At 38.7% G+C, this 13,869-nt stretch overlaps 1 protein-coding gene across 1 annotated transcript; it reads right to left on the reverse strand.

The window, feature by feature from the left end:
• Window positions 1–3,527: 3,527 nt before the first annotated feature.
• Window positions 3,528–13,141, reverse strand: CARD16 (caspase recruitment domain family member 16). The gene is made up of 3 exons (XM_024570870.4): window positions 13,062–13,141; window positions 12,179–12,445; window positions 3,528–5,058 (listed from the first exon to the last, which is right to left on the reverse strand). Exons 1-2 carry the CDS (start codon window positions 13,072–13,074, stop codon window positions 12,180–12,182), a joined length of 279 nt encoding a protein of 92 aa, XP_024426638.2. The 5' UTR covers window positions 13,075–13,141; the 3' UTR covers window positions 3,528–5,058; window position 12,179.
• Between the last annotated feature and the right edge of the window lie 728 nt (window positions 13,142–13,869).

The raw sequence follows: 13,869 nt of genomic DNA on the forward strand, positions 1-13,869 counted from the left end.
ACAGTTCCCTTAAGCTTTCTTCTTTTTTTTTTTTTTTAGTCTTTTTTTTTGTGCTACTCCTCTAACTAGGTATTTCATTCTACCTTGTCTTCCAGCTCACTAATTCACTCCTCTGCTTCACCCAGCCTGGTTGTAATTCCTTCTAGTTTATGTTTTTAATTCAGATATTGTATTCTTCATTTCTTCCAGGTTCTTGTTCACAATTTCTATTTCCTGTTTCATGCTGTAGTTCCCACTCAGTTCCTTGTAGCTGTGCCTGAATTCCTTGAGCATCCTTATAACCATTGTTTTGAATTCTATGTCTGATAGTTTGTTTGCCTCCAATTTATTTAGCTCATTTACTGTTTGTTTTTCCTTTCTATTGGGGGTTCTTTCTTTGTCTCCCAATTTTAGGTAACTTTTTTTCCCTACAGATCTGGATGCTCTGCTTTTCAAGCTGTCTTTGTGGAGTGAACTTCTGCATTAGGGTTTCTTTGTGATTCAGTGGTGCAGTCACTTTAATCTCTTTGTCTGGATGCTGTAGGGTTGCCCTTTCTTCTGTTTGTGTGGGATCTCTTATTGTACTTGTGCATTATATGTTGGTGGCTTCTTTGTTGGAGGTTCTCCCTTCCACTGGGCTTATTGGAAGTGGCAACTCCCACCTGGTCATGTATGCTGTTGTACAGGTGATTTTTAACAAAGCAGTGTTACCAAACAACCAAACCTACACTAGCAAAAAGGACCCCCCTACCATATACTAAATCTCATCCTCAGTTGCACTAAGATTGATAAATGTGAAGAGAAATTACAGATATTATAAAAAATGTCGAAGGGAATGTGAGATGACTAAAAGAGGGGGAAATTTTATTGTGTGGTAAGAGGGAGGAGAACTGATAAGAGCTGAGATAGAACCGAGGTGAAGAAATGGAGAGAGCACAATTTAAAACATGAGCAAAACACAGAAGGACAACAGGAACATTGGGGTATGAAAAGGAATTGTATACTATGAGGTTTGAAGTAAAATTGGAAAGGTACTGGACCAACAGGAGTAAAAATTGCAGAAAAACCACAGCAGGCTCATTAGCCACAACAGCTGAATGAAGTTTAATAAAGGTGGAACAAGAATAAGAATATTGTAGAAAAGCAAAAAGTGAATATGAGATGTCTACAGTAAAGAAAATGATTCTGAGAGGATGGGTGCAGCAAATTAATAAGAGTAAGGAGTAAAGCCCAGGTTGAGAGAGGGAAAAAGCAAAAGGGAAAGAGAAAACAGTGAAATAAAATCTCTCACTCAACCGATCAGGGGCAGGGGGAAAGCAAAATGGAATAATACAATGGGAGAGTAGTTCATGGGGTTTAAAGTACAAGCAAATAGTGAACAAAAAGGAGTTCCTTTGGAGAAGTACAGCAGTAACTGTGGTATTTTACCCAACTAACCACTGTTTATAAAAGGTGGAAAAGAAATAAGGCTCTTATTAGAGGAGAAAAAGAATGTGAGCTGACTTAAGAAAGAACACTTACACAAGGTTAAATGGAGGAGAAATAGTGACAATAATGGACAGAAACTTCACATAGTGTGTGAGAGAATGAAATTTACACAATAGTAATAAAGCTCAGGAAGATGGTGAAATGGATTAAGCCCAGGAAAGGGTGTTATTTAGGACTTGGAATAACAATAGTATGATAAGAAATATATAATCTGAATAAAAATAATAAAAAGTGAAAGACCAAGAGTAGTGAGTTATTTGGAATATGAGTGAAGTGAAAGATGAAAAGTTAAAATACAATATGAAAGGGAGAATAATAAAAAATGAACAATAAAGACAAACAAAAATAAACAGAAAGAAGAAAGACATATTTTTAAAACATGCAAGTTCTGCTGAAGACCAAAGTGAAATTTGTCTCAGCTGTTGTTTGCCTTCTGACTTCTTTCTGGATCTGTCTCTGGTTTTCTCTCAGTTCCGGATCTTATTGTCTTACTCTTGAGAAAGAGAAAAAAAAAAGGAAAAGAAAGAAAAAGAAAACGTGCCCAGCTGGTTTTGCAGATCTTCCAGGGTCCTACAGGAAGGTGAGGGCTGGGATCTGTTTTTTTTTTCCTTTCCTGTGGTTCTGCAAGGATGGGGTCTCAGCCTGGGCTACAATAATCACAGGTGCCCACTCCCTCCGAGCAATGTGCAGCCCTCACTTTCCACTCCGCACATTTGTGCCCATCAGGCACAGATAAGCCATTTCACTCTGTGCCTCTTTCATCAGTCTGTGAGGTGAACTGAGTGGGAGCAAATCACACCCCCCTCCTCCTTCTTTGTTGTCCTGGGCAAAGTCCCTGCACTGAGCACCACAGTTTCCCATTTGAAAAAAGTCTGTGTGCAGCTGCTGCTCCAAGCCTCCACCTGGTTTTCTACACTGCCCCATCCTCTGGCAAGTCCAGAGTCTGTCTGTGTCAACCTGGGTCATGCCCCATCTCTTCTCCCAGCTCCAGTTGCCACCAGAATCTCCCAAATTTTCTGGCAATATCCCAGTCTGTGACCACAGCCCCAGCCTGGATACTCTGCTGGCTGTATGTCTCTTGCTACCTTCCTCCCCACTCCCCAGGGACTTTATGTATCCATGTCTCTCCTGGTGCAGGTCTGGAACTTCCCTGCTCTGGGAGGTGAGGGAGCTGCTAGGCTTCTATCATTGACCCGGTTCTTCTGCAAACCAGCACCAGGCCAGGGGACCTTCTTGTTAGCCTATAAAACCTCCTTATTGTCCATTTTGAAGTGCCTTTTGCATAATTTGGCTTCCAAACTTCATATCAGCTGAGATTCTTTTGGCCATTCACTTTGTTTTTCTGAAAATTGGCTAAGTGTCCCTGTTGGAGGTATGAGCAAGTAGGCTCAGCTCCCACCTACATAACTGCCATCTTTGACTCAGGCCACTGTGTAAACTTTAATCTAAGGGTTTTCTCAGGGTGTTTTTATCTTTACATTGCTACTTACCTGATCCAGTTTGCAGCACAATCTTTTCCTCCTTGCCACAGGGAAACGTGTTGTAAGGAGTAAAGCAGAAATTGTAGGTACATTGCTCTCTTTACACATTTATACTTATTCAATTATTTCTGAAACATTAAGGACTTCATACGAGGGTTTCTCTATAAGCCAAGGTTATGCTGAGGTGGCATTAACACCTTATACCTGAGGATGTAGAACCATAAGCATTGATCCTGGGAAGCTAAGTAGGGAAACATTACATAGCAAAGGACAACTGTGTCCTCAAAATGAAGATACTAAAAAGCTGGAAACATTCCAAATATATATTACAGGTACTTGCATGAGTAAACAAATTGTGTTAAATGCATACACAGTGGTACTACTTGGCAATAAAAAAGGAGCAAATTACTGATATATGTAATGACCTTGATGAAAACATTATGCTCATGTTATGAGTGAAAGAAACCATCTACAATAGAATATATATTTTATAATTCCAATTACATAAAATTCTAGAATAGGAACAACTAATGTATTTTGATAGAAATAATATCACTATTTCCTTGAGGAGGAAGTGGAGAGAAATTGTGCAAAGGACATGAAGAGACATTCTAGGGTGATGGAAATGTCCCACAACTTGAGGGTGTTATTCTACAGAATACATTTGTCCAAAATAATTAGATTATATCCTTAAAAGAAATGTATTTTATGTTATATAAATTATACTATAATAATGTTGAATTTCAAAAACTACAATCAATAGCCATATGATATACTGCATTGGAAAGAATTTGTCATTTTTATTTTTATGAACATAGTCAAGTCAAAAAATGTTGAAACTCTGGTCATAAACAGAACTTTCTGTAGTGACTAAAATGGAATTACCTACGATTGGATGGGTACTTGTAGATGGAGTGGATATAAAATTGAGAAATGCTACATTTATCAATTCAGATATGTACCTATAAAATAGTTATATACATACAATATTACATTGAAAAATACATAAATAAATTAATGGAGCAGTCTAGTTACTAGTAATGTTTTAAAGGAAGCATACTGATAAAAATCCTAGTGTTAGAATTTCCTGTGATAGCATGTTCAACAATATCATTTTTTATAACAGTAGATAGTAAGAAAAGCTGTTATATAGAAGGCAGAGGCTTCTGTATCTTGTTCTGGTTGTGCCATTTTCAATCCTTTGATTGCCACTTACACTCTCAGTTTATGTATCTCTTGTCCTTTATTATTTTAAGACTCTTGGGGAACTGTGAATAATACATCTTAGTAAGAGCACTAACCTAAATGCATGTCCTTTTATTGTTCCTTTGTCTAAAACCTTCTCTTTCGTGCAGCTTATCAGAATGGACTTTGAGAAACAAAACCTTGGGGTCAACTTCTATTCATTATATGAAGACTTTGGACAATTTATTTAATATTTTTGTGCTTCTGTTATCTCATCTGTGTGTGTGTGTACAGGTGGGGTGAGGATTCATAACTCTTCTAACTTTTTGTGATAGAATGGTATGGGTAAGACCACACCACAGTGCCTGCTGTGTATTGCAGTCATGAACCATATTTCAGAAGCTAGGAATGTCAAAATATATACTGTATTGTTTGGACTATAAGACACACCGTACCATAACACACACCTAGGCTTTAGAGGAGGAAAATAGGAAAAAAAAAAAAACCCACTCCACCACTGCATGCCTCCCCCCAGAGAGCTAGGTTAGCTACATTTGGACTATAAGATGCACCCCCATTTTCCTCCCAAATTTGGGGGTGAAAGTGTGTCTTATAGTCCAAAAAAACATGGTACTTCTTCATAAATTGCTTCAAATTTCTTCATATACTTTATTTCATTATCTGTCATGAAAAATGTGTCAGTTAAATGGATTAAATATATACTGATTCCATTTTATGAATAAGAAGACCAGGTTAAAAGAAATAGTTGGTTCAGAAACTTGGCAAACACAAATTGCAGAGCTTGGGTAAAAAGAGTGCTCTCCTGCTCATTCCGTCGAGTCGTGTGCCACATAACGATGCTTCAGTGAAAAATGAACAGCATGTATGAAAGTGGTCCCTGAAGATTATAATGGAGTCAAATTTCCTGTAAGAAATGGAAGGATACATGTTTGCAGACAATTTTTTAAAGAAATTATAGTTGACATACAATATTATATTAGTTTTAGGTGTACATCCCCATGATTAGATCTTTATATTACTTGGATTGTGATCACCCTGAGAAATCCAGTACCCACCTGATACTATATAGAGATATTACAATATTCTCAACTATATTCCCTATACTTTACTTTACATCCCTTTGACTACTCTGTAACAACCCATTGAACATCTAAGTCCTTTCAACTTTTTCACCCACCCTTCCAACCCTCCTTCCATCTGGCAACAAATATTTTTCTGCAGCTGAGTCTGTTTCTGTACTTCTTGTTCAAGATATAAATTTATTTCAAATGCCTTAAAGTTAATAATAAAATTAATGGAGGTAGAAGCTAATTACTCTATTTCTAATGTTTTTTTTAAACATATATAGCCATTTATTTATTTACTTACATAATTAATAGGCCTGACAGTAGGCATTAGAGATGAAAGGAAGAAAGGAAGAAATGAAGAACTTTTTTCTGTTCTTCAGAATCTCTCTACAGTATGTACATATGAGGAGGAGAATAAAGAATATTAAATGGATTAACTAGAATGGGCTATGAACAGAATACTAAATGCTAAAATCAAGAGGCACATTAGAGAGATTCATTACACTAAACATTGATTACATAAATATATGAGGAAGAGCTTTCACAGTGGTTTATGTAAGTAAAGCTTTTAGGGTTCATTTTATTACAAGTTTAACACCATCCAACAGTGTCATGTACTTGCTAAAGAAGTAACATAACCTCTGTATCAAAATAAATATGTTTTCTCAATATGTGGATGATCTGTCAGAAACTAAACTATTTGTAAAAGAATGTTATATTCAATTTAGAAGGGAAATTTGAAGAAATGATAGTATATTTGCCCAGACAACATGAAATAGGTTTACTGTGGGTAAAGTTAAAGATAATTACAATAAATGCATTGGACAAATGTGGGGAACTGTTCCACGCATGGGAAATGTGGCCCAGCCCCCACTGGGAAAAGCCAGTGGGGAGAGAGGTTGGCAGGCAGGACCCACACCCACAGACAGGTTCTCCCATGGGAAATCAGGTCTGCATTGTACCTAGGCTGCTATGAGACTTGCTTTTGCTAAAACTCCCTCACCCTGAGGCAGCAAATGTTTGAATATCTTTATCTTCCTAAAATCTGAGCTAGACCTTCTAGGTATGGAGCATAACCGGTTTCAACCATTTCTCCCTTTACATTGCAAATATCCTTCTTTGATGTATTTAGTGACATCCTCTCCTTTGTTGTCTGTAAAAGATAACCACCCAAAACAAACCTATGCATAGTAAATGAGGACCATCTTTGGTGTAAGGGGCCTAGAAAAACAATAAAAGCCTGTCAAGGCAAGGGTCTGAGTGCTCTCCTCTTGAGAGAGTGGCCATGCTGTCCCTTTTCCTCCACGGGATCTCTGTAGTCCATGTGCATTTGTCTATTGTCGCCACAACACAGGGTCCTGCAGGCCAGGATCGGCATCAGACAAAACTATAGAAATCATTATTAGGAAGAAGAGAGGAAAGAATACTCTCTTTCTTGATATATGTGTCTGGAGAACGATTAAAAATATTAAAGATAAACACTTGGGTTATATCAGAGTTAATTTTTCTTAGTTAAGGAAAAGGGCCTTTGTTTATATAGTGAATGTCCCATCCACTGAAATGCCTAGGAAAACATGCATGGGATAACCACCATTAATAGATTCATTACAGAAGTTTCTAACTCTGATGACATATTCACTTCCATGGCCTTTAAATTTCTTCCAAATCTAAAGTCTTCCTAGTTTAAGAGAATGTGTAACTTTCTGATGAAATAATTTGAGAATTATGGGTGAAATACTTTTTTAGGACAAATAAAACAATGACTATTTAGTAAGAAAGAAGCTAGATTCATACAAAAATAATGTTTGCCACTTCAGGAATCTAGCACATATTGACCTTATCAAGACTCATTAAGTCTGAGACCATTTTTTCAGGGGACAGACCTGAAACATTTTTAAGGTCTTCCTTGTCATCTTGGACCTGGGATTTCCTTGGGCCACTTCAATACTGTGTGAAATGAAATATTTTCATTTAAATCTTTTGTGGCAGAGACTGGCTAGCTATTCAACAAAACTCTGTCTTCTTCTTCCTGCGCACACAGCTAGTCTGTGCTGCCAACCACCTTAGAAGTTCAGTTGGGCCAGGTGACTGAGTTCAAGACAAGGAATGCAGGCAGAATTAGGGGGTGACATATCCAGGCCAAGCCCAGCACAATCTCTCACCAGTGATTTTCCATATTTCTTCCAATGCCACTAACTGATGGTTGAGACTGTTACAGAGCAAGGCAGGGGGTGGTTCATGATAAATTATTACAGAAAGGATTCCCCCTTTCTGTCTCTGGAGGTTCCTTTCCCCCACACCCACCTGCTAGGTTCAAAATGCCCGCCACTAGAGGAAAGACGTCTCTCAATGCCAGAGACTGGTGAAAAGGAAAGGAATTGTTTATTTAAAAGTTTCACAAACTTAGAGTAATGACTTAATGTCTTCAATAAGATACTAAAGTCCTCTAGAATGCCCACAGATGCACAGTCCTTGCCTCTCCCTGTGCCCAGTCCGGGGTACCATGTCTCAGGAAAAGAAGTAGAAGTCCGTGATTCAGGCTCCTGGCACCATCAGCTGTGTGGCTGCTGCAATCTCCAGTTAATCCAAAGCCATGTGGCACCTTCTCATGGCCCACCAGCAAGAGTCCTCTCTCCCCTTTCTTCCTGGCAAAGTCTCTCCTGCTGCCTAAGCCGTGTGGCAAAAAGAAGCGCTCCAAAACCTCGTGGTCCTCTCTACTCTCCTTCAGAACCGTGTGGTACTTCCATTTACTTCAGAACCGCGTGGTCTACTCTCTACTTCAGAGCCGCATGGACTCCTCTTTACTTCAGAGCCGCGTGGTCTATTCTTTTTTACTTCGGAGCCACGTGGTCTACTCTTTCTATGGCTGCCGGGCCTAAGTTTAAATCCCAGCGCCCATCTTCCTTTGCAGCCCCATTTCTGACTCCTCCTACAGTCAGCTATACCTGCCAGCATCCCCGTATTCTTCCAGCTTTACTGGGCTGCCATAGTAAGTCCGGGCAGGTGTGGCCCCATGGCATGGAGCCAATCATCTCCACTCTCTCACGCAGGCCCTGTAACCAGGGGGAGTTGCTTCCCAGTCCCATCTTGGATGGAAGTCACTCCCATCCCCCTGGCTCAAAGCATGGCCACAGCTACTTAACACATCCACGAAACCAGTCAAAGGTTATAGATATGTTAAATGACTGTGCCAGGGGTTAACTGCAAAGCTCTTGCTACCCAAAACAGCTCTGAATGGCCCTGTTCCATGTGTCCCATCCCCCCTGGCTCAGGCTTGTGGGGGTGAGGACATCCTATATATATTTTTCTAATATTTCCTGGACACCCCGAGTCCTGGACCCCATTACAAATCCCTTCTTGGGGCCCTCCTCTTGGCTGCACCCTGCTTCAAGACCAGAGTTATTTTGGCATTTTATAGCACAGATATCAGAGTCATGTGATGGAAGGGGTCTAGGTATTCCTGAGTTCACACTAGAACTGAGTTCACAATAGAAGCCTGTGCCACAAATGAGGCACAGGCTTCTATTGTGTCTGCACCATCAAAAGTGTTTGAATTGTTGCAGCATTCCACATCATCTTAACTGATATGGGTGTGTGTAGGGTTATACTAATCCTTCAATTCTTTGCTAACTTTAACATGGTGGTGGATATTCTTAAATACTTTGTCCTTCATAACTTGTGTATAAAAACAGGAACCTTATTTCTCTTGTTAGTTATACTGAAAACAGTCTATAGATCAAGGTCTGTGACACAGTGACCATATGCTAAATATTGTTCTAGTGGTGTAGCAAATAATAGCATTTTGATGAAATTATTTAGTAAAATAGTATTTTGACAAATGTTCATTGCATGTACACTGACTCGACTACTATTAGATCAGATGATACTTATGAATAAGTCAAAGATGTCCAATGTTCCCAAAAAGCTTAAAGCCCAGTGATGAATTTATATTTTAAAACTCAAAAGAAAATATAATGAGAGTTATGGCTGAAGAGTCATAGGGACCTGTGGGAATAGGGGCTCTGATCTATAATAAAATGAGAAGTGGCTAGATGGATCTGGACTTGAGAGTGGAATCAATAAAACTTGGCCCCTCCTTGAAGGGTATGAAGGAGAAGAAAAAGCTAAAGAGCTAATTTAGGATTTTGGTTCAAATAACTTGGTGACGGTGGCACCATTAACCAAATAGTGAAAACCAAAGGAAGAACAATGTATGGGAAAGAATAAATGGCAAATTCAGCTCTGGGTATTTATAAAGAATGGGGTGTGTTGGAGATGACTGCATATGTTCAGTAGGCACTACAATAGTGAAGTATAGCATTCATGTGGGTAGTCAGAATTTAAGACACGGGTTCATAATATGTTAGTATAAACACGGTAGTGAAACTGTAAGAATTACTTCTGAGAAAGCAGCATAAGCAAAAAGAAAGATGGCATATGATCAATCCAGGAGAATTACCCATTGTTTCCACTCTAGGTTTATCGCATGAATCTGCAGTTAACATCAAGGAAGAATAGGTTGAAAAATGTTCTTTCTTTGAACATACCATACCTGGAAAGGGAAGAATCTCTACTTGGTAGTCTTGTGTAGTATGATAATTTCCTTATTGTGAATTTCAGAGAAGATAAAAGGCATTAAAATAGTCACATATCATCTCTGAAGAATCTTGTCTGAATGTATTAGAAACTCCCTATTGAAAATAACTCCACACATTTTGATCCTGTTCAAAATGTGATTTACCTGGAACCACAATTTTTACTGGGAAACAAAAGCCTCTCCACATGAATTATTGGACTTTAACATCTGAGGCAGAGCAAAAAAGTGCCTGCACTGAATCTCTTGATTTTTGCATTCTATAATGAGGTGGAGTTGAGATTCCATCAACTATAGAATCAAGAATTCTCTTAATGTGCATGTTTCAAGGTGGCTCCTGAGGTGGCCACTACTATGTAAAAGGTATGTGCAAAGTGAAGTTGTCTAACTCACAGCTGACTTGGACTAAGTAAAGGCACCTAAACTTTGACAGTTAGCCTTGAGATTTATCACAGAAGAAAATAATGATGAGGTGACTCACTGGTCTACCCTCAATCATTGGTAAGTTCATTTCCTAAGTGCTGTAGGACAGGAAAGTGGTAGAGCCAGTATGTAAACACAAATCTGTCTTGCCTTTATTCCTGAGCTCTTTTTCATGACTGTTCTGCTGGCCCCATTAGGACACTATAGATGATGCCTGTGAAATGAATCCTGATCACAGTCACTATAATCTGCCTTTGCTTTACTCAGAGTCACACTCCGAGAAAAATATTCAACAGCCTCAGTCACTCTATTTAGTTCATTAAATCAATCAAACCTATAATGTACCATCTGAGGTCATGATTCATTATGATTGTCAATTTCAAAAATTAAATTTAAATTTCTTTAAGATTTTATAAGGACTTCAATATAACAATACACACTGGAGAAGCTTTTTCCACAAATTCTAAGAATTGTCAGGAGCTAACAAACATAAGATACTCTTGAGTCTGTATGACATAGTTCCTATTGAAGACAAGATTTTCGTAGACACAACATGGTCCATTTCCCTACCCTGAATGACGGAGAACCATAGGCTTCCCAGAAAATGTCAACCCCAAGTGAACAGGCTGCAACTTGTCCCATCCTCGCATCTAGACTGCTGGAGAAAATTGACCATCACTAAATTCAAGAACATTTTCTGGAAGAGGCCTTGTTTTGGCAGTAGTGTACATGCCAAAAACTCTCCTTTAGAAAGATCTCTCCCATTAGAGTGACTCAGTTATGACATATAATTGCCACAGTGTACAGCCCTTAAAAAAATTGGCAAGTAAATGAGGGAAAGACCAATCCCTAACAACCCTGACTGAGGAGACGACATCTGACAAGAGGCGAGGTCGACTCTGGGTGTGAGAGTTGCACAGTGGGTGCACCACTGTCTCTGGAATTAAAGGACTAGGAATGGAAAGGAATAGGGCAATGGAGCAAAGACAATTATTTTGAACTCTCATAGTTATTTATTGTTTGTCTTTAATTTTGGAAGGAGTGTTAATACCCATAGATGACATTTCCTTGTCAGTAAGACATGCATAGCCTCCCTTAGTCCCTAGGAAAAATGGCTTTTTGCTTTGAAAGAACAACTTTTCCTTCTGATTGCACATAGAAGCATAAAAGAGAAGCATAAAAGTGGCTGGGAGTCCACCTGTGCTCCTGTCTCTGCTATGTGGAGGGAATAAGGGAAATAGAGGGAGCAGGTCAGTTGCCTAGGTCCTATATCAGGGATTTAGAGGAATGGCCATAGAAGAGGTGGTCCTTTCACAATGGCCTACAGCCTAGACCATACTAGTAGACAGTGTTACTCAAAAGAAAATGCAGAGGACAATTAGAGGAAAGAGTCTACTTTTAAAAACCTAGTTTTTTATAAGCATTGAATTATTCTCTGAGTACTTCGACCATCATGAAAACATGTTTAATTACTCCTAAGGAGCAACATTTCAGTGAGAAATTATAAAAATTATTTGAATACAGACCTTAAAGTCTTCATGTCACATAACTATATAAGTTTTTAAAGACCACTACACTTAACTAACTAACTAAAAAAATAAATAATGTGCCATGCCAGGAGTAATATAGAATGCAGTATGAACTTTTTCAGACTGTTCTCATGAACTTCAGCAACTGAGCTATTGCGTATTTAGGGTGGGAAATGAATTTTAAACCAAGGAATAATACTGAGGCAAAAGGAATAAGAACTAAGAGTAAAGACACAGATGACATACAGTAGTGGCAAATATTTAGAAATGGGGCCTTGAAGCCAGATGTAAAGAAGTTGTCTGCAAACTAACATAACCAATGAAGAAATCAGACATACAATCAGACCCAGAAGAAATCAGGTACAAAGACACGGGATCTATGTGAACTCCAGTCTGAGTCATTGATCTTACCTTAGGAGAATCCCAGATTGTTTGCAAGTTGAGGGTCCACTTCAACAATCTGATTGATAAGTATTTGGCTAGCCTGGTGCCCTTTTCGAATGACTGAATCAATCAAATCTCGGGCCTTATCCATAGCTGTGTAATTTTCTCTTCTTACTTTCTCCATCTCCTCCTGGTTCAGCACTCTTTCCTCTAATAATCCATCCAACAAGCCATTTATCGTGCCCGTCGTCACTGATTGGATAAACTCCCTCCTCTTCGACCTCAGAAACCTGTCTGTTTGAAGCACAAAGATTCCTCAAGTTACTAAAACGACATCATTTCCTCTCATGTCAGCAACAGGGAAGAGCCTCCTTTAGATTTAACCCATTAAATGTCCTCCTCCACACAGTTCACTCATACTGAGAATATGCACATCACCTATTCTCCCTCAGTATTATCCATTTATGCTCACAGTCTTGCCTGGATTCTGAGATTTACTATGTCCAAGTCAGTGCCCGAAAACCAGACATCATCCTGATAGTGGCGCATGTTTATTCACTTTGGCAAAATAAAAGAATGAAACAATGGTAGTCTCTTTTCCATGGGGACAACAGCTGCTCTAGTACTTATAAGGATAATTCAATTAAGATTGCAAAATGACATCAGAATACAAGTAATGTCCCAGTTCCTTTGTGGCCCTTGCCTTTCTTTTCCAAAAGCTGTGCAAGTCTCCTGCGCCCCTTGTCTACTTCCCTTTGCCTCGCTCCTCTTTCTTCCCTCCCTCTCATTGCTGCTCACCTAAACATTCACAAAACCTAATTATGGTTTCCCCAAAAGCCAGTTACTTTCATTTTCCGCCCCCCAAGGCATGCCTTGTTAGGCTGTTAAAAAAAAACAAACAAAAACTCACCCGCATTTTCCATGGCTTGTCTTTCTTGTGTTTAACGTGCAATGTGAAAGTGAAAGTATGTTCAAACTTCCTTTTTAGCAGCTGTGTTTACATATTAAGAAGCACCAACTGATTGTGGAAATGCGTGCCTATGTTTTTTCTTCATAGTCTTAATCAGATTGTTTAACCTTAAAGAGCATCAGGGAGTATATCCTTGGGAGATTTCTTCACCAGCCTTTAGATCAGGCCAGGATAGGTAGGGAGTGAAAGCCTAGAGAATAAGAAGGGAATAAGAAAGTGTGTATATAATTAAACTCACACAATAATGAATATCTCATTTGTTAGGAAGTGTAATCTGGAAAAATAACTCTTCCATTGGTGTCTTCATCTATACATGGTGCTATTAAAAAAATACCACAGACTGGGTGGCTTATAAAAAAAGGAATTTTTCCTCACGGTTTTGCAGTCTGGAAACATAAGGGAGGGTGCCAGTAGAGTCAAATATGTTCTTATCTAAAACTCTATTTTCATATGGTTCTCTTTGGGGGAACATTACAGAGACTAACAGCTCAGGCTCTGGAATCAGAACATCTGACTTAGCTTATTAACCTTCCATTTGGGGAAAGGTATTGAACTTTCTCATTATTTGGTTCCTTTATTTGTAAAATAATTTAATTAATAATACATAGCTACACACCTTTCAGCATTAAGTGAATAAAAATGGGGAAACTGCCATAGAACATTGTCTGGCACATTGTTAAGCGCACAATGTTATTTTTTAATACTATTATTTTCAATTTAAATATTTCAAAATTAAAAATTAAATAAC

Source organism: Desmodus rotundus, chromosome 5 (assembly GCF_022682495.2).
Source record: "Desmodus rotundus isolate HL8 chromosome 5, HLdesRot8A.1, whole genome shotgun sequence".
NCBI classification, from domain to species: domain Eukaryota; kingdom Metazoa; phylum Chordata; class Mammalia; order Chiroptera; family Phyllostomidae; genus Desmodus; species Desmodus rotundus.